Genomic DNA, 21,789 nt, shown 5'->3' on the forward strand with positions numbered 1-21,789 from the left:
TTCTGTTATAGAACTGGCCTTAAGTGTTTTGCAGAATCAGAGCCATGTCTGACATTTCCTCTTCATTTTTCACTTTGCCAATGGAAATGTTGACGTACAATATGGCAAGTTAGGATATTACCAGAAACATGACATTTCTTGGGTTTGTGCATTTAAAAACTCAAGCATAATCTTATACTGAAAAAGTATTGTGTCTTATATTTTCTTTGATATTTTCTGCCTTAATGAAGAAGGAAAAGATCGTTATGATGGTCCATTCCAATATTAGATAACCTACAGCAAACAGGAAAAATCTATACTGAGTTTAGTGGAGCCATAATTTGTACTACTATAGGGAGTTCCTGAAATAAACAGTGCTGCATTAATTTCTGTGTGCTAGACTGTAGATATATACCCACTCAGACATTAAGTGCCTACTTATCAGAACTCCTGACCACCACAAACACACGCTGAAGCCAAAGGGAACTGTGATTATGTAGGCTCTATCAAAATACAGGAAAATCAAAATCTTTATTGACAAAACAGTTACAGTCAAACTATAGCTGCTCCGACACAAGTGTGTACCACTACACCTATGTCCTATCAGTACCTGAGGTTTCTGGATTTGATTCAGCTGAGGTTCATAAAGAAGTGGCAGCGAGAGAATATGAGTGTGCCTGTTCTGATGACAGCAAAAAGGCACATAATTACTAAAAATCTGTTGCTAGAGCAAATGACCATATTACATGCTTGAATATTCAGGAGCCAGGTGTTAATGAAATATAACCTAACTTCACTATAACGAAACAATATGGTACCATATATATATGTTTTTTCCATCGAGCTGTTCATTTTAGTAGGCTCTGGGAAATTGCTGCTTGAGAATAAGAAAGAAATGAGCAGCTGAGCGGAACATCAATACGCAGTACTTCTATGGAGATCACTTCACATTGATCAACATTTAAAAGATGTTTTTTAAAAAGATAAATGAATGAAGAAGGAAAAAATAGTACATTCAAATGCTAAATACAGCCTACACTGAGAAAAGTGAGAAAAATGTCATTGTCATACTCGGGATACACTTGCATAACTGTTCAGGCTATTAGGCCTAATTAACAGCGAGATAACAGATTCTTGCTATGGGGGTGTTTATATGCACAATATGCTAAATGCAGAGTTTGATACATGGAAGTTAGAATTTAGTTAGATTTAGGTTAGTGTAAATTCACATAGAAGACACATTTCTGCTCTGGAAAGGAACAATGAGCCTGGGTACTTTGGGAATGCTAATTCTGAGTGCTAATCTTAATGATGAAAAAGAAATTGTGCATTCTTCATGGAACAAATCCAATAACATAAAATATCAAATTTTTCTCATGTATGTTTGGATAAAAGAATATAATTGAAATATTTTTAATGACACTAGCCTGGCTTATAATTCCTGGGGTTGTTCTTTCTTTTGTTTTTGCTTTGGTATTGTAGCATAGTGTAGGGAATACTCCAAACAGAACAGGCTTTATTTAAACTTTCATAAATTACTCTGGACCCAAAGAACTCATCAGGTAAAGCTAATGCAGCTGTTGCCGTGAATAATTCAAACAAATCACTTCAGCCACAGTATGGTGGAGCTGACTTCACAGTGGTAACCTCCGTAAACACTGTCAGAAAACAGATACATTAGCTATTAGTGACTGAAACTTCCAGTCCTTGGGAAGCAAAACTTGCTAAATTCTTTCTTGATTAACCTGACTGACAGAACTTCTCCCCAAACCTTTTCTTCCTGAGATTGCATCATTGAAACCTTAATAAGTTCTTGCTATGTTTCAAATGCAACTTAAATTGGAGCAATGAATTACTATGGACTGTAAAGAAGAAAGTTCCCACATTCTCGGAATCAAGCGTGCAGACTAATTTCTTCTGATTTCAGTCCCAGCAGTACAACTAAATAATCTATAATACTAATCTAAATGTATGCAATGTTGTTTAGGTCCTGAATGTACAAATTCCCACAGCACTAACTTTACATGTATGAGTGCTTCCCTTTAACTCTGAGAATTAATTACATAAATAAAAACATTAGTTCTAAATTCTTGTAGGACAGAGTTCCAATCATTTCAGAGTAAGGCAACGTTACAAATAAATACCTTTAAAGTTTCATAAAGATTAATTTAGGGACTAGAAGGAAAATGTTGTATGGAGAAGAGCTAATAAGGAACAAACGTAACATATATATTGAAATGACAACTATTAGGTGGATGGAAAAATTGACAAGCTCAGCGTCTTTAGAAAAGCCATTTCTTTGGAATGATGCTTTGTTGCCAACAGAGAATAAGATGTAAAGGAACAAGTAAGACCTAAGAATTCTCAAAAGGAAAATATTAATGATGGGGAAAATTACAGAAATGACAACCAAAAGGAGGAGAGAATCATGAAAGTGGCCAAGACTTTCAGGGCTTACTGATCCAGAGCACACCAGTGTTACAAGTATGACTCTGATGGCAGTTTGTCACACTCTGGGCTACAATTTTAGTGTCATTTTTTGGGCTGATGACTTTTTGAAAGACAACATAAGCATCTTAAAGCTTATTAGGTGATTTCTGTAATTGTTGCAGACCTGCTCATAGTAATCATCTGGAACTTTTTCAGCATGACGAACTACTCTTCCTGCCTGATCCTTCAGTTCAGGACAAAGGAACAATACCCTTTGACTTCACTGGAAACTGCCAGATGAATCTTTTCCTTGCTAAAAAAAATCCACGTAATTTATTCACTTGTCAGGATTACAGAATTTTCATAATTCTCTCTCTAAGAACTTCCAATTAAGTGTCCAATTTCAGTGTTTGTTCCTCTCCTACATGTTATCCTCTACTTTGTTGTTCATTTTCAGTAGAGAAATAAGATGTATTTTACAATTTAATTTGAAAACTAGTTATGTATCCTTCATTTCATGTTCTCCAATGACATTAAGAAATAAGACTGTAATGGCAGGAATCACCTTGGATTGTATTAGTGAACACTTTTTTTTTTTAAATAATGCTGAAGGGTGTCTTTAAAGCAAGGCTTTTGTGAAGGAAGTGCTCACTTCCACGTCTCTCCTTCTCAGAAACCCCAAATGTTTTATTTAACAGTTTTTACCAAGTACAATTTCACAAGAGATTACTGAAACATTTTTAAAATGTAAAAATGTTACCTTTTGCTGGGTGTATCCGTTCGAAACCTGACTGAGTGATACGCTGAGTAAAGGTATTAATTCCTGATATCCTAATTTCCATTTCAGAACTGGACAGTCTGAGCAGCAGTAAATGCGTACTTTTATCCACATGAATTTTTCATAAGGATGACCTGGTTGATCTACATGATGTAGTCCGGGTGATCTTCCTGACCATCCTTTCTGTTGTTTCCCCCCCTCTCAACATGATCCTCTCAGGTAAGTCTGGATTTATCATGTAGCCTGGTCAAACCAGCACACTGACTGACTCCAGGGCAGGAAGGACTACAGTGAAAAGAAGTCTTTTTGCTGAGGAACGTGTCCTGCCTGTGCCCCTCCAGGCTGCTTTCCAAAGAGGAGTTGTTGTTGCCTGCTGCTTGCACCAGTGTGCCTACCTAAAGGAATCTCCAAAAGAAATTCTACCTGATATGAAGTCTTCAGCCCTATCTCAAAACACTCCCACAGATAAGGAAATGGATCATGGCAGATTTTCACCTGCATTTTTTTTCCTCTGCTTTAAGCACTGGAAATCCTCACATATCTGAAGCTTAAGGATATTTACTTATGTACTTGCAGATTTACTTGTTCCCATTGTACTGGCCTTACACTTCACTCAAATGGCACTGCAGGACGCTGTTGCGCTGCACAGAATATAAGCGTGTAAGATGATGCTTCTTACCCCATAGAGCACAAATATGTTCTCTCTGCCCGTTCTCATGAAAAATTACCTCTGGAGTTTATATGAGCTTTTTTCATGAACTCAAAGACATTGTGGGGCCTAGCATATACCTATTCACAGAGGAAACCACAAGCTGACCAAATATCAGGCAGCATACAGGAGCTTAATGCAGAAGTGACTGCAAGCATTTGGTATAAGGATTTTTCAAGTGCGTCAGGCAATGACTGTTGAGCCTAGAAAGAGTGAAGGACTGATTCTCCCTTCTTTCCCTGATAATCCTGAGAAGAAATTTCTTCTTTCCCTGAGTAATATGTTAACATTTATTTTATGCATGACTTCCATGCAACTGCCAAACTTGGGCAATCCTATGTGGTAAATGTTCTCATTCTAACATTTGTCAAGCTACATATCCTGAGATTACATACCCTTACATACACAAGTCACTAGGGAGAAGGTTTAAGATACAGTTCAGCTGCGGCTATGGGCTTCTGGAGACGAGAAAGAAATGCATTTGTCCCCTTGCTAATGGCACCACACTGGGTATAGCAATAGCTCAGTGCTGCTCATCAGTGCGATGCTGCAGTGGCACATCTATGCAGTGACCTGGCATGAGTTATCTTAGACATGGGCAAATGATTATTCCATATTACAGAAGAGGGTGGACATGAAATCTGTCCTTTTAGAAATCAGCAGAAACATTTCAGCTGAGTCCTCAGGAGAAACAATGTCCCCTACAGGCAAGAACAAGACAATGAAAACTGTCTCCTCTCTTGTCTTAAGGATTTGAACCTAAAGAAACATAAGACAGAATGGTCAGTAAACAACGATGCCCTGCTTTCTTGTTGCTCAGCAGTTTGAATGATCTTTCTGACCTTTAAGGGCATTTCAAACAAAATAACCAAGGAAAGAGAGAGAATTTTACTTAGTTTCTTCTTACAGTCACTCCCCTTTTCAAAACTATTAATCGGTTTCAGTAAGTGGTCAAGAAGGGGCACTGCAAAAATCTTTCCTGCACATTTGTTCTCTGTTACAAGCCCTTTCAGTTCCACGTATTTCTTATGTTTGAAACTCCTTTCCTAGGAGTCTTTGCTCTGTCTTTCCAACAGTCCCCACCCAATGGGTGGGTGGCAGATGTGCCTGCCCTAGCATTAGCCATGTAAAAGCTAGGAGTTCTCTCCAAACAGAGATTTAGGATTTGTCTATAGCAAATGGAGGGAGGAAGGTAGCACTGTAGACCAATTCATCCCACCTTGAAAGAGGTATCTAAGATACGTGGGATGAAGTGCTGTAGAGACGTCTACGTTACTGCTTTAAAAGTGAGAGGTCTACACGAGTAGTTTAAAGAACGTGACTAAGCTTTGGATGACCGGTCGTCTCGATCGCCGCACAGTAGTGAGGAGGTAATCTGCCTGCAAACTGGCGACTTTTACCCCCACGGCCTGTAGTGCCCCTTGTTTAAATGAAGAACAAGTTGGGATCCTGCCTCTATGTGGCACAACTGAGGGTTGAAACCTTAACCTTTAAAGGATTATAAAAAACAAAGCTAAAGTGTTCCCACGCATGAACCACCCAGCACAACAGAGTCACACTTAGATCTGGCACTGGTAGTCAGAGAAATGCAGTCAGGTTTAGGCCTCAGTTTTTACTGGCAAGAGCAATCGTACATCTCTCATCCAACACATGGGCACAAGTCTGTGCTCTAACACATTCCAGCAGCACAGCCTGAAAGTACATGCATCAGAAATCTGGATGCAGGTGAGTCGTGGCTCCGGCTAGAACCAAATAAATAAAAATTAAAAAATCTACTGCTTAAATAGAGTACAGATTTAGTTGCTTCGCAGCCAAGAATCCAGACGCTAACGTGTTCCAAATCAAACTCTGTTCCTGGCATCTGGATCCTAATGACAGCTGACTTTCTTTTCTGCTCTGAATCACCCCCATTCCATTGTCAAGCTAGAAAGCACATTAAGCTCCTCTGAAAATCAAGATCCCAGTCTGCTGTGCCCCAGCAAAGCAGCAGGACATCAAATACAACATTTGTGTCCCACCAGGGCCCGTTAGATTTGTACCAGGAGCGCAGCTGAACACCGGTTTCATTTGTGCCCTCAGTTAAATCGCCCCCTTCCCTCATGGCAAAGGCGTGCTGATATAGGGAAGATGGTGAAAAACGCTGTCACATGCATCCTGCTGGATGCTACTTTTGGAAGGACGACCATCATTCTAGCGCTCTGCAAGTGCCGACCGACCGGAGCGACAGTGTGAGGGAGGCAGAGAGGTTTGGGGGAGGCTGGGAGGGTTTTTCTCTTTTTTTTTTTTGGGGGGGGGGGGGGGGGGAATCCAAAGCGAACCAAAAAAGCCACCTAGCCGAGGCGAGGGGAGGAGCCGGGGTAGGGGCTTGGCTCTTCCCTGGGCCGAGCCTGGCAGCGCGGCAGCGCTTTGCCAGGTGGCAGCCGGCTCCGGCGGCCGCTCGGCCGTGAGGGCCAGCGCGGCTGCCGACCCCCGCGCCCCCCGCCGCCGGCGGGCGGAGCCTGCGGCCGGGCGAGGCGGGCCAGGGGCAGGGGCAGCGCTCCGGCCGGGCCGGGCCGGGCCGGGTCGGGTCGGGCCGCGCCGGCCCCCAGCCCGTCCCGCCGCCGGGGCAGCGAGGGGGCGGCGCGGGGCAGGTGAGGGCCGGCGGCGCGGGGCCGTGCCGCCCGCTGCCGTGCCGGAGGGCGGCGGGAGCAGCGGCTCCGTCCAGGCGCTTCCGGGCGCGCCGGGGAAGGAGGAGGAGGAGGAGGAGGAGGAGGAGGAGGAGGAGGAGGTGGAGAAGAAGGGGAGGGGTGGGGTGGGTGGAGGGGAGGGAGGGAGGCCGCCTTTTTTAGGAGGGAGACCCTCCTTCGCGGCCGCCCGCCCGCTCGCAGCCATGGCTTTGAAGGAGGCGGGCGGCAGCATCCTGCCCATCAGCGACATGGTGTCGGGGCCGTCGGGCTCGCCGTTCCCCGAGGTGGTGGAGCTGAACGTGGGGGGCCAGGTGTACGTGACGAGGCACTCCACGCTGCTCAGCGTCCCGGACAGCACGCTGGCCACCATGTTCTCCCCTTGCCGGGGCGGCCCGGCGGCGGCCCGCCAGCTGCCCAGGGACAGCCGGGCGCGCTTCTTCATCGACCGCGACGGCTTCCTCTTCAGGTACGTGCTGGATTACCTGCGGGACAAGCAGCTGGCGCTGCCCGAGCACTTCCCCGAGAAGGAGCGGCTCCTGCGGGAGGCCGAGTACTTCCAGCTGGGCGACCTGGTGAAGCTGCTGTCGCCCAAGGTCACCAAGCAGAGCTCGCTCAACGACGAGGGCTGCCAGAGCGACCTGGAGGACAGCAACTCGCAGGGCAGCAGCGACCGGCTGCAGCGGGCGGCGCTGGACAAGCGCTCGGGCTTCCTCACCGTGGGCTACCGCGGCTCCTACACCACGGTGCGGGACAACCAGGCGGACGCCAAGTTCCGCCGCGTCGCCCGCATCATGGTGTGCGGCAGGATCGCCCTGGCCAAGGAGGTCTTCGGGGAGACCCTCAACGAGAGCCGCGACCCCGACCGCCCCCCCGAGAAGTACACCTCCCGCTTCTACCTCAAGTTCACCTACCTGGAGCAAGCCTTCGACCGGCTCTCCGAGGCGGGCTTCCACATGGTGGCTTGCAACTCCACCGGCACCGCCGCCTTCATCAACCAGTACAGGGACGACAAGATCTGGAGCAGCTACACCGAGTACATCTTCTTCAGTAAGTGCTGCCCGCGCCCCTGCCGCCCCCCCATCCCCGGGGCAGGGGGGGGGGGGGGGGCATGGCGAGGCGCAGTTAAAAGTACATCTATGTGTATCCCCCGTATCGCCCCCCGAACCCTCGCTGTCCCAAAGCAACATGTAGCTCGAGAGAAATTGGGGCTGCGCCCTTTCCCGGCTCATTCGGCGCTGTCACCGTCACCGGTCAAATTTTATTTTGTGCATTGGGGGGGCGGGACAGGGCTGCCTAATGCTCCGTCCGGAGCGCGGCGAGGGAGCAGCTCCCCCCACTCCTTGGAGCAATCGGGGCTGCTCCCACCTTTTGGTACGAGGACCTGCCCCCCCCCCCCCCCCCCGCACCGCCTGCCCCGTGTCGGGGTCTCCCGGGGGGCGTCGCGCCGGCGCCGGAGCAGGGGGCTGCGGCGGGGGGGGTCCCAGCCCCGCTGGCCGGGCGGGGCGGTGCGGGCACGGCGCGGGCTCCGCCGCGGAGGCTTGCGGCGCTCCCTCTCAGCGAGGCGGTGCGGAGATTGCAAGAGCGGAGCCCCGAGCGAGGAAGGGTTTTAATATTTTATCGCTGCGTTTCCTTCCCAAGTGAGCGCACTGCGCCTGGGCACGGCCTCCGGCAGGGAAGGGGCAGCGAGAGCGCAGCCAACATCCCGAGGAGCAAGAAAGAGTCTGGCTCGAGATGTGGAAAAAAAAAAAAAAAAAAAAAAGGCGGAAAAAAGAAAATAAACCACTCTGTAGCTAGCGCACGGCTCCTAAGCAACTTCGCTAGTTGGCTGTGGGTAGCCTCAAAGGTTACAGGTCACTCGCAAATAGAAAAATCGAGTGATGACGAATGAGTTCCAATCTAGCAAAGTACGTAGCGCTATGTAGGGCACTGGCTGGGCAGTGGTTTCGGGTAATGAAACTACAACTGGATGGAGAACACCGGCCCCTGGCAGAGATTTGTTTTTGGAAAGCAGAGGCAGCCTTAAACGTTACAGATGCGTTTGAGAGTCGGGTTAGCCTGTGGAAGAGAGAGGTGTTCTCCATTCACTTCTTTCTTCTCCTGCCTCTGCTGCGTGGTCTCGCGCTCCCTGAGCGCAGGGGTGATGCTTTGGTAGAGCATCTGCCTGTCTCTGTGGTGAGGTGGGAGATGCAGCCTCTAACTAACTTCACCGATAGGGCAGCTAAACAGAAGCAACCTGTTTTGCATTCAAAACTGGACCTGGGCATGGTATTTCAGAGAGGAGGGAAATGTGAATGGTTTTCTGCTCGGAGGAGAAATTCATTAAATAGTTTACATTGCTGGATATTATACAGGTGGTGACCACCCTTTGCTGAGCAGACTTAAGTACTTCCATCTTCAAAACTATATTAAAACAGTTTTTGAAGATTCATTGCATAACCTATCGCCAGTCGTGTTTCATTACGATATGTAAAAACTGAGCTGCAGAGCTTTACATTCTTCTGGGTGGACTTTTGTCAAGTATTTTACACTATTATTAAATCTTCTTTCTGAGAAAAATGGACGTACTGATTTTCTAAATAGTAGAAATTCCTTATTGTTATTATCAAGACTATGAAGTACTCTATTCTGTTCGCTCGGAACTAGATTTGTAGGTGCATAATTTTTGTGTACGTTTGTGATGCTCTTACTGTTTTGGGTTATTTTTTTGTCTGTGTGTTATGATGAGGTGGCTGAACAGTGCTCTAATTCAAATCAGTGTTCCAAATTAATCCCTGGTGCAATACCACTGATTTACATGGAATCATGCCAGGGATGAATTGGATGTTGTACATCATGATTTTTGTTTTAATTTTTAGTCTTACAGCTTACAATGTTGTAAAGAGTAAAACAATTAACTACTTAAATTTTCAGTTCACTGTAACAATTTATGGTCTTGCTTAATGTTTTTAGGTGTGTTTGGTTTTTTTTGACTTCTGAGTGCAAAAAACGGCTGAGAAAAGTAGGCTGAAAAGATGAAAAATGTTATGCATTTAGCAACTTTTCTGTTTAACAATTTTATACATTTTTTGCATGGTTAGATAGATTTTTCTGAAATATAGCAAAATGGAGACAAAACTTTAAATATCACCAAAATGGGAAAAGAAACAAGGAAAGCGCAATGCCTGAAGTAATGCTTTAGTTTTGGTTGTTTGGGGTTTTTTTTAACTGGCTAAATGTCCAATTGATGGAGACTGTTGATAAAACAATACTTTATTAAATGCCCTGGATGGAGTGGGTGCTTGCTGTTGCTTTGCCAGACTGCTGCACGAGAATCCATTCAAGGGAGAGCAAACCTTGGAAGCCTTAGTGCTTTGTACCAGGGGTGAGAAGAGTGGTCAGGGTTACTGGCTGTAGGCTCTCCAACAGCATTATCTAGGATCGTATTCCTTCCTCACTCATAAAAAGAGCTTAATGCACAGAGAAGAGCAGTCACTTTTTGATTTGTTCCTTGCCACATGTCCCCATGAACCCCAGAAAGGAGGCAGTTTTGGTTGGGAGGTTGCTGATTTCAAGAGCTCTCATGGGGAATGTCCAACCTTGGACTGTGCCTCACAGACAAAAATATCGTGACAAAAAAACTTTGGGGAGCCTATTCCAATTTTGGCCAGTGCCTGAGAGTTAATTTGGTGCTAGCAGAGAAGAAACCTAGTTTTATGTTCCACTGGAAAACCCCCTAGCTTCATTTGCATTTATTATTCACAGCATGAGGATCTGCAACCAGCAACTGTATTAGTTGTTGGTCTGTAATTCTATAGCAGCCACACAAACTTCTCTTTCACCATTTCTCCTGAGGACTTGTGGACAAATCTGTGTTCTAGTAATGGTAGATAGCAAAGTGATTAGAAAAATCTATGAGGATATATACATTCTACCCATTTCCTTAGACCATGAGCAGCTGAATGAGTTTCTCACCGAGAGCTACTAAGGAATGTTTGAAGGCCAAAGGTTTCATTTATGGTTTGTGGAACAGATTTCAGGTCTGTTTCTAGTATCTCTCAAAACTTTGGTAGGTATTTTGATTGAAATGACCATCTATCACTTTTTTAAAAAATTGGAAAATACTTCATATTCTTAAACGTTCTGGCAGATTAAATTCACCTTAGATACTACATATATATTTAATTAATTTATGAATTCCTTAATATCTAGGGATGGATTGGTTGTTGTAGACTAATTCTGTCTGAAGAACCAGAGGCTGTTTGAAACTGCTTACCAGGAAATAATGCTTCAGCCTTTGGCAGCATGTCCTGACTAGTACAGAGACAGGCTTCCCTTCTTAGTATGCATAATTCCTATAAAAAACCATTAGGTTCTTTGACCCCAGTGGTGTGCAAGCTATCATGTATGCAATGACAGCTTAATTTCTCTACACAATTACTACGCAGCCATAATTTAACTTGCAGCTTGCATTGGTGGCTTAGTTCTGAAAAGTGTTCACAGATCTGTTCCATGTGTCCGTTACAAATCCTGTCTCTTAATGGTCAATAAAAGGACTAAATTTTTATGTGATAGTGAAAAGGCTCTACCAGATTGTATCACAGACTTTTCCTGGTTTTTGTTTGTTTGTTTGTTTGTCGTCCCATGTCCCTCCGTCCCCCCCGTCCCCCCCCCCCATAGCTTGGCTTCCTGCTCTTGAAGCTCTCACCTTAGTGCACGTGAAGATGACTTGGGTCAGTTAACACAACATGAAATGCATATGCAGTTTGGGAAAGAGGCTCAAACTCTTCTGCTGCTCAGTTTCCAGCTGCCATAGAGGACCACTGATTAATTAATTACCTGTGGGTGTGCAATAGGTGATGGCCTTCACAAAAGTTGCTTCTAGCTGGAGACAGGAGACCAGAAGCCAGGAGACCTTGCTTCACATGGCTGCAGGCAATGTAACCTACCTTCTGTTATCTGGTGCCTTTGTGAGGAAAGGGTGTGATTTACATTTTCAAGCTTTTGGTTTTTTTCTGTGGTTCCCTGTATCTCTCAGTACTGCTGTGTAATGCAGGATTGCCTGTGCATGCTATTACTATTTTTTTCTTCTGTAGAATCTAATTGGTCTTAATGGATTTTACATTTAACATCTGCTACAAAATCTGACTTATGGGTGTTGAGAGCATGGTGCTCAGCTGGAAGCTCTGTGTGCTGAACTGACATGTTTCTTGTAAGAAGAATGCAGTAATATTTCATGAAAAAACTTTGATGCGTATTCTATTTTGACACTCCTGTGTCACATGCGACAATTTCTGTTTCCTTGTTTCATGTTTTTGTTTGTAACAGGTGACATTTGCATGAATTTATGGTGCTTATTTTCCACTTGAAGTCACAGCACTCTGAGATTACATTGGTTGCTGTGGAAATTGTCATAAACAAGTGATGATAATAATTTTGTAATCAGTGGGGAATAAGCAGTTGGAAACAATGAACTTTTAGGAAACAAGAGGGTATTTTGAAAAACCAAAACAACCCAATCCCCCTAAAAACTTAAACAAAAGCTTACCACCAACCACCCCCCCCAAAACCCTACTCACAACAACAATAACAAAACCCAACAAGCATTGTTTGTGGTTTTGCAATAAAAAGGAGAAGAAAACAGAAGGTGACACTTCAAACATGGGAAACAAACATGTATGTAAAATACTTTGAGTTGCTCTGTGAATGCCAAATCCAGTTAAACATCCCACTGGGATAGCGAGGGGAGGGTGGGTCGGCAGATAACCCTAAACTGCTCTTCTGAGGGCAGAGTAGTATGAAAGCCATCCTGCATGTGGTTTCTGTGACCATGCCAAGCTGCTCTCCATCCATCACTGCTTATTTGGTGGAGTTTTTGCTACGTGGAGCGTGTCTGTGCTATTTTTTTATGGTTTTTTTTTTTTTTATATGGAACAAATATATCTGAAACGTGCTAGGCTGAGGAGAGAAATGAGACCAAGACAAAAGTAAAACAAGGGTATTGCTTCTCTGTGGTACATTAAGGTAAAGCTGGATAATTTACTTTGAGCCTGAACCAGAGCCTCAAAGATTAGAGTACAAATTTTTTGGTGCTACAGGCAGACATGAAGGATTAAATCGGTATTGCAAGAACAGTGTAGAAAAGCTTGAGATTTCTGACAGTATCAAGATCTAGGAATGTTGTTTCTGGTAGGACCATTGAGCAAAGCCCTTTAAAGAGAGATTCTGTAGGCAGTCCTGTGACTTTGGAAAACTGAAATGAAACTTCAGGTTATTCTGCCTTATGATTCCAGCTCAACTCTACTACAATTTAAAAATAAATAAATAAAAGACTACTCTTTATCTTGTCATTCTTCCAAAATATGTGTCCCTGAATGTAAAGGGATGAATCAAAGTGCACAGTCATAAATTACTAATATGAGAATGTCTTTCTTATGCCACCACTTGACACAACGTGATAATCTAGACTACTGAAACTGGTATTCTGATTTGAGTCATCATTTCAACCAAGAGACTATTTGAGAATGATTTTAAAATATGAGATTAAAAGAAGTTGGGAAAATTCAGCTTTTTAATAAATAAATAATGAAAACTACCTGTGTTCCTCTACAGCTGGTGTAAAGACACTGCTGCAGTGAAAAACTATGCCAGGAAGCTTTTGGTTTTTCTTACGCTTCAATAGAAATGCACAAGACTCAATACAATGATTTGTGATCAGATTTTAATCACTATATCTAGTTTCTGGTCCTATTACTATAAAATCATATTTTTAAGTACTGTAGAGCCCTTTTAGTATTTGGAGCTGAGGATTGAAACTGTTGTGCAGTATTTTAAAAGTAAAATTAGAGATGAACTGAGAAAATCAACTATCCTTGATATTATATACCAGGATCGATACTAGATAAGCAATAAGACCTTGACACAAGCAGCTGTTATTTCTGATGTTGGGAAGTGGAAACACATGGGTTTTGATATAATCCCATACTTGTACTTCTTGTGGATTACTTGGGAACAAAGTGACGGTGTTGGAGAAGCTGACTTTGCTGGATCTGTAATATTTTGCAGGAAAACTGCTTTGTGGTGTCAGATCACTTCATACATTTTCAAGGATTTATGTTAGTAGCTGCAGGTAAATGTTTACTTTTCCACAGTAGGGTAAGCAAATCGTATTTTATTTTTTCTTTATTGTCAACATGAACTTCTAGTTATCTGCTGTTCAAGCACAGAATTTATGTGTACAAAAGTTTTCCATATAATATTGTTCCAGGCACATGATTTAAAATTAAAATATTACTGCTAATAAAATACATTTTGCAATATATTTGCTTTCTCAGTATGATATGGCTGGTATTTCACTGCTGGTTTTCTCCTTTGCAGCAAATACCACATTTATCATACTGTGATGAGAATTTGTGTGGCGAACAAAATTCACTAAGCACTGCACCAAGAGGGAGTTCATCGATTCTCACATTATCCTCTTTCTGCCACAGTTCCACATTTAAACATAGGTCTCCAGAAATGAAAAGCTGCTCAGGCAGCTCTCACAGATGCCAGAAGTAATATGCTACGGGCATGAGGAGAGAAGTGGCAGAAGGAAAGACCCTCTTCTTGGTCCTGCTGAACATCAGCATGGCCTGAACAAAGTAACCAGAAGTAATTGGTGTGTTATCAATTTAAGGGAGAGATCTTTGGTGAGTCAGAAACTTAGATGGGCAAAGAAGGAAAGTGTGTAAAGTGGTGTGTATCTCTGTGTCATGCTTCTGGGGCCCTGGGCTGCTCGAGACTGGTGTGGTGCCCAGTGTAGCTCACAGCCAGCTTAGCATTGCCCTGTGGTGTCTCAGCAGCTAGGCAGATCCCGGGTGTCACTGCAGGGGAAGTGAATAGCACAGCGATGCTCTGGGTTTTCCCTCTGATTTTCTATCTCCAGTTTTGAATTGCTTTACTGCCAGAGGCATGGAAGAAGTCTGTTACAGAGTTAAGTTGGCCAAGGTCATGTCTGCAGGGCTTTTCCGTGCCACAGACTGATTATTTGGTTGGTGGGTATTTGACTTGGTATAACTGTTGAAAAAAGCTGGAGTCACTATACCAGCTAACATCCTAAGTGGCAAGCAGATGTTATTTTTATATCCAAGGAGTATTTTATTTCATTTCTGCTTACAAGATCTTTATTTCTTGAAGCAGGTAGGGTACTAATGGCACTCAAATCATGGGTCTTTTATAAACTGAGCCCCTGGAAGTCCAGTGGAAAATCCTTAAAAAAATTACTAGGCAAATTTCGTTTTGCTTTAGCAAATCAAATGCTTCGTGATGGATTTCCTGGGGAGGTTGTTCACTCCAGCTCGATAAAACTGCATGTTCTTTTTGAGAAGAGGTAACTTATACTCTACTTCAAAATTCATGCATTGACTAAATGTTAGGAGAAAAAAGTGCTATGTCTAAAATGAAATTATCATTCTCAGTAGAGTTTAGGTACTTTTTCTTTAAATGTTTTGTATGATTTTTATTTTTTATTTTTAAACCAGTAATGGCCATTGCACATTTAGTTTTTGCCTCATATAAATTCAGGATTATTCAGTGAATTTATTCCTTTCCTTTTTTTCTTTAACCTAAATGGGATTAATTGTATAAATAGGGACTGACAGTGTATGAAACCAACACTCAAGTCCCGTTCACAGCTGAAAGATAGACCTTCACTGGGACTGAAGTAGCAAATAGTCTTGGTCTAGTCTTTCACATGAAAGTGAAATTCAAATTATGTGAGTGATTATTTGGTTTCCTAACTGTTTCTAGTACACATAATCCTGGCAGGAGGTAAGCAGAGATGTTTTGTAATTTTCATGGCACTTGTAGAAACTAATCCCACTCCATTTTGGTTGCATTTTACCAGATTGTGGTAACAAAACTTGTCATGTTTGTTACATTTTGACAGTTTAGCTTCAGAAGACATATTTAAATTAAAGAGTGCATCTTTCTGCAAGGTGTCACTCCATTTATATCATTGCATTTCTAAATATTTTCAGGACTTTGCCACACATATGTAAAAATCACAGTGGTGTGAATGAGAGTTTCATGTTCTAGCAACAAGATGAATACAATGCTTTAAAAACGTTTATGCAAATATTATTTCTTCTTTATGGAATGACTTCTATGTTGATACCGTCTTTCCAAAGTTGCTTAAAACAGGAATAAAAGATAGGGAACAGTGTGTTTACCCATCCTTTGTCCTGTGGGGTCTGCCTGGCCATAAGCAGCGTCAAGACTGTTATCAGAGCTGGTGTGATGATTCCTTCATCAACATTTTGCAGATAAGAGTTGCTGGATCAAACTTTAGTTGTTCTTTTTCTCATTGCTCCCCATATGGCTGAACCCTATGGCAGGGGCTCTAAGCAAAGGAGGTGCAGAGACAGGGGCTCCTGCCTCTGGGGAACTGCCACTGCCTCTAGGTGGCTGCCACCGCCTCCGGCTTCGTGCATGTCAGGTTTGCTTTGTACTGCTCGGGTCACGTACCCTGTGCCTGACCTGTTTTCTGTTCCAGTGACATGCACTTAGTGAATAACAAAAACTAGAGTGGCTTATAGAATAAAAAATAGTAGTACTTCCTTTTGAAGGGAATACTACGACACTTTAAAAAAAACCCCAACCTGTGAATAATTCAATCCAGAGTCAACTCAATCACAAGTGCAAGTACACACAGCAACAATAACTACTGTGTTGAAGTAGATATGCTGCACATCTCTTTGGGGGGAGAAGGAGTCGGCTGAGAAACTGAACAGAGAAATCAACACCATCATTAAATTTTATTAATGAAATTAAATATTCCAGGTCTTCACTTAGCATACATTCAGTTGTATTATCATTAATATGAAGATAATTGTATTAATACAATACTTATATAATAGTTAATACAATTAATACAATACAATACATTAATAAACAAGAGATGGTCTCTTAGCATTAATAGAAAGATATGGTTCAGAAATGAAATCAAGTCAGTATATTTTTTTTTTTATGTAAGCAAACAACAACAGCCTTCAGATGCATTTTCATCTTTTCTTTCTTCCTTACCAGGTTTTACCCTTTAGCAGTGTTAACAAATATTCCCAAAGAGAGATGAGTTAGTGCCCAGGGACTCTTGTCATATTTTGTTGTAAACAGTCTCCTGCAACTTAAGTTAATAGTGAAATTGCTTTATGTTTTATTGAACGTAGATGTTTAGAGGTTCTTGTAAGGATTACAACTTTGTCAGTGTATTCCACTGTGGTGGGTTGACCCTGGCTGAGTGCCAGGTACGCACCAAAGCCGTTCTATCACTCCCCTCTTCAGCTGGACAGGAGAGAGAAAATATAACAAAAGACTCCTGAGTTGAAATAAGGACAGGGAGAGATCACTCAGCAGTTACCATCACAGCCAAAATAGACTTGACTTGGGGAAAATTAACTTAATTTATTACCAATCAAATCAGAGTAGGGTAATGAGAAATATAACCAAATCCTAAAATACCTTCCCCCCACCCCTCCCTTCTTCCCAGGCACAGCTTCACTACCTCCCGGATTCCCTGCCTCCTCACCCCAGCAGCACAGGGGCATGGGGAATGAGGGTTGTGGTCAGCTCACCACACGTTGTCTCTGCCGCTCCTTCCTCCTCAGCGGCAGGACTCATCGCGCTCTTCCCCTGCTCCAGCGTGGGGGCCCACCCACAGGAGACAGTCCTCCACAAATTTCTCCAACGTGGCCCCTTCCCACGGGCTGCAGTTCTTCACGAACTGCTCCAGCCTGGGTCCCTTCCACGGGCTGCAGTCCTTCAGGCACAGACTGCTCCAGCGTGGGTCCCCCACGGGGTCACAAGTCCTGCCAGAAAACCTGCTCCAGCGTGGGCTCCTCTCTCCACGGATCCACAGGTCCTGCCAGGAGCCTGCTCCAGCGCAGGCTTCCTATGGGGTCACAGCCTCCTTCAGGGGCATCCACCTGCTCTGGGGTCCTCCCTGGGCTGCAGGTGGATATCTGCTCCACCGTGGGCCTCCCTGGGCTGCAGGGGGACAGCCTGCCTCACCATGGTCTTCCCCACGGGCTGCAGAGGACTCTCTGCTCTGGCACCTGGAGCACCTCCTCCCCTTCCTTCTTCACTGACCTGGGAGTCTGCAGAGTGGTTTCTCTCACATATTCTCACTCCTCTCTCTGGCTGCAATTGCTGTTGCACAGTTTTTGCCCTCTTCTTAAATCTGTTATCCCAGAGGAGGCACTACCACTGTTGCTGATGGGCTCAGCCTTGGCCAGTGGCGGGTCCATCTTGGAGCCGGCTGGCATTGGCTCTGTTGGACACAGGGGAAGCTTCCAGCAGCTTCTCACAGAAGCCACCCCTGTAGTCCCCCACTGGCTACCAAAACCTTGCCACACAAACCCAATACATCCATGGAAATTATTAAAAATGTACTATCATTCTAAAGGGTTTTTTTCAGTGAATATTTTATATACGTCTCAGGTATCTGTGAAGCTCTTTATATGTGTTTAATAATAGGAGGAAAAAAGGCCCAGAACAGAATTGCATATATACATGATTATATAAATAAATTGTGTGCAAAACTGTTACTTTCATAGCCTCTTACTAACAGTTTAATTAAACCAGATTTTTGTTTTCTGTCTGTTACTCAAATCCCCATTAAAACCACCATACACACAAAACTATGAGAGTAACGACAAATGTATATTTTGTGTATACAGAAGTATTCTCTAACACTTCTGGTTCTTAATCCAAGGTTCTTTCATTCTCATTGAAACTCATGAATACAAAATAATATGAAAATCAACTACAAAAGTGTTAGAAGGCAGATAAAATAAGTCGGTAAAACAGAGTGCCAACAATTTAATCAGTGTAAAGCAGTGGAAAAAGACTAAAACTAAACAACACTTTTTGCTAGTTTTTCTTAATAAATACATTTTCTTTCCGTTTCTTCTCACAGTCACCCATTTATAGCCAGTCACTTCTGAGTATTGTTCTCTTCAGACAGCTGTTACTATTTCTGTTGTTAATGCTTACTGTGGCTTTTGAGCTGATCTGAAACAAAGTGGAGGCATGGCTACTCTTGCCATTCCACCTATTTTTGTCTCTTTCCAGTGTTTTGGAATATAAATATCACTCATTCCGTCCTTCTAAAAATACCAATATACAGCCTTATAAAAGTGTGATCAATATTGCTGAAGCTATGTGGACTTCAGGGGGAAAAAAAAAAAGAACAAAATAATGCAGCTATTTATGATGCAAGATAGAAAGGGACCACTGTTCAAGTAAGGCTGTGTCTGTCCTCTCTTACTTCCAAAGTTTTGGTGTCAAATCCCACACCTGCCTTGCCGAATGACTTACCCATTCGAAGAACCCCTTTTCAGAGCAGGAACTGTCAGCATCTGTATGTGTAGATAAGCCTTATCATATTAAAAAGAGTAAACCAAAATAACATAAAGAATATAACTAAAAACACTGTAATTTGCAATCCTGCTTGGAATTTTTACTTTTCCAGTACTTGTAGACTTTAGTTTTCTCTGTTAGCTGTCCCACGGAAAGCTGTGCATATTTACCTCTTTTAGTGTTGTCATAGCTCACAAACACGTAATTCTGATCATTTTCTTTTTCCTATGAAATTTCTTCACGTTGTCAGTGTGTCTCTGGGGATGTAATAAATTAATATAACGTTTCTAAATGTTATAGACAGAGATAGACAAAGTCTATGTGGTTTTGCTCCCCCCAAAACATCTGGAGCAACAGATAGTGATATCCTCTGGCTTCAAAATAATCCTGTAATTCTTCAGGACAGAAGGGACAAACTTTTCAGAAATGTTTCAGTTACTCAGTGTGTGACATTTTGAGGACTATTGAAATTTTTGAAGTTTTACCTCGTAAACTGCTGAGTTTATATCTTCCTGTGACTTTTAGCTGCCTAGTAATCTAGCCTCCAGTCATAACAATGCTCACATTTTCATTCCCATCCTTTCACTATTTACCTTTTCCACCTGTCGCTGAAGTAGTTTGGTGTCTAAATTGGTGGAATTAGGCCCCTAAATAATTGCATCTGTGATCGCCTTTAATTACAGGAAGAAGAATGCGCTCGTGGTAGAGGAGATTAGGTTAAATGCTGTCTGTCTAATCAGATCCCTGGTGACTGACTCCTGGCAGTGCTTTCTTCCTAAATCCTGTTGCTGTGGATGCGATGAATAAAAGCTGCACAGCCTGTGCGAGTCCACGTCTTCCGAAGGCGGTTGTGCTTTCCCGATTTGCGGGGTACGACAGGGACTTAGGAGCAAGCCTGAACATCCTTCACCCCTGCCAAAAACACGTGCGGGCCTCATGGCGCTTTCGGGTGGGCCTGGCTGGGCAGGGCCTGGGGCTGGGCAGGGCAGGGCTGTGGGGAGCTGGAGGTGGGCCCTGCTGCGGCCTTGGGGACTGCTGGCCCTGGGGAGAGGGGGGCTAAAATGGGGTCCTGGGTAGGGCTGGGGGAGCCCCAGGGGCTCTGTTAGGGCCGGTACGGCCTGCTGGTGTGTACCCCTGGGGCCTGGCACAGTGGTGGCCGTGTCTGCTTTCTGTGAACACCAGCAAATCAGCCAAGAGCTGCGTCCTCCAAGGACCTTTGGCTGGGCGCCATAATCACGGGTCTGCTTCAGGACCTCAAAATACCAGAGCAATGATTCTGGGTGGGGTTTTTCACAAATCTGTGAACTTTTTATAACATAAAATACATGAGAAATAACTCCTTGAGTTATTTTTATGCAGGAGTAGCAAGGGGTTCTTGTTCAAAGACACCAGTAAGGCAAGAGCTGCATCTAACTAATGCTTATGCAGTGGCATGGCACACTATTTGTGTTTCTGCAACCATGCTGCTGAAGCAGCGTAAATTTAATAGTAATCTTCCGTTTAATACAGTTAATCTAAATAATCTTTACATTTGGCTGCAAAATATGGAGGAAAAAAAGCACCTGTTATAAGCAATTGGTAACCTGGAAAAAACCACATTGGAAAAAAATGATTTGCTTTTTAGACTATGTAAAAAGGTTTTTTTTATAATTAATATTAATGATGTAACTGTATGCAAGCCTTTCTATATTGTCGTGCTTATGATGCATAAAAGGTACGAAGGAGCTTGCCGGTTGCTTAGTTGCACTTTCTGAAAACAGTAAAAATACTTTGAAGTTTGAGAAGATGCACTGGTTTTTGTTTGTTTGGTTTTTTTTTAAAATATTTTAATACATGGGTTTTGGAATCAGAGTTATCCTCTGTCATCAACAGTAAGGCTCCTAGCAAAACTAGTTATCCTTTTTAATGAACCATGTAAAGAATCACATCTGAGAGTAATATGAGTCTGAAATTGACCTCCAAATCAATGCTTGCGATCTTGGCTAGATTTTCTGAAAACACATTCAAGTTCAGTGAAAATTTCCATCTGTACCTTGAGTAATGGGCAAGCAGCAGGGATAGACAAATTTAAATTTAGGCTGCTGGTTTGGAAAATTCAGTTCTTTTTATCACCTCCGTGACTGGCAATAAACTGCACTTTTTTCTCTTCTTCCTTGTCCTGTGGTTATATTAGAGGTTTAGCAATACAGAAATCGACATTTTACCAAAGTTCACCTTGGTTTCTAGCAGTGGTTAGATCTCAGTCATTAATTTGCTCAAGTAAATCAGTTTATAACAGTGAAAGAAAAAGTGGTAAAAGCTATTTACTGTATTATCAAGCAGTCATATAGCAAGGGTATTGCAAGTTACTAGATAATTACTGCTGGTTCAGAGTGGGTTGCCATAATTTCTATTAAGTAGGTATGTGGTATTAGACTGTGGATCAGTAAATTAAGACTATTAAATGTTACATGTGGTAGCCATATAACACTCTCAGCTTTCAAGCTTCTTAATAGATTTTTAAGTTCCTTGATAAAAGGAAAAACATTTGCCCCATTAAGGCAGTCAGGCGTTGGAACGGGCTGTGCAGTGATGCTGTGCACGTTGTACATCCTGGGAGGTTTTCAAGACTCATCTGGATCAAGTCCCTATAACCTGGTCTGACCTCATAACTGACCGTGCTTTTGAGCAGGAGTTTGGACTAGAGACCTCCTAAATTATCCTGTGATTCTCTTCTCTGATGTGATTTAAGTTGGCATTGGCTATTTGAAATCTCTTCTCAGAAAAGGAAGAGTGAACTGCTGCAGGTAAATGAAGTAGATGCTAGAGAGCTGTAAATTCTGATTATTCTGAAAAATCACAAACTTCAAAGC

At 43.1% G+C, this 21,789-nt stretch overlaps 2 protein-coding genes across 2 annotated transcripts in view; one reads left to right on the forward strand and one right to left on the reverse strand.

Annotated features, from left to right (window-relative positions):
• GUF1 (GTP binding elongation factor GUF1) overlaps positions 1-21,789 on the reverse strand; it is a 329,928-nt gene that overhangs the window by 94,498 nt on the left and 213,641 nt on the right. The window lies entirely within an intron of this gene.
• Positions 6,725-21,789, forward strand: part of KCTD8 (potassium channel tetramerization domain containing 8) — a 102,611-nt gene continuing 87,546 nt past the window's right edge. Inside the window, exon 1 of the mRNA XM_049834681.1 lies at positions 6,725-7,609. Within this exon, the coding sequence (XP_049690638.1) occupies positions 6,766-7,609 (844 nt within the window). The 5' untranslated portion in view covers positions 6,725-6,765. The remainder of the gene's footprint in view (positions 7,610-21,789) is intronic.

This window comes from Accipiter gentilis, chromosome 3 (genome assembly GCF_929443795.1).
Source record: "Accipiter gentilis chromosome 3, bAccGen1.1, whole genome shotgun sequence".
Taxonomy (NCBI): domain Eukaryota; kingdom Metazoa; phylum Chordata; class Aves; order Accipitriformes; family Accipitridae; genus Astur; species Astur gentilis.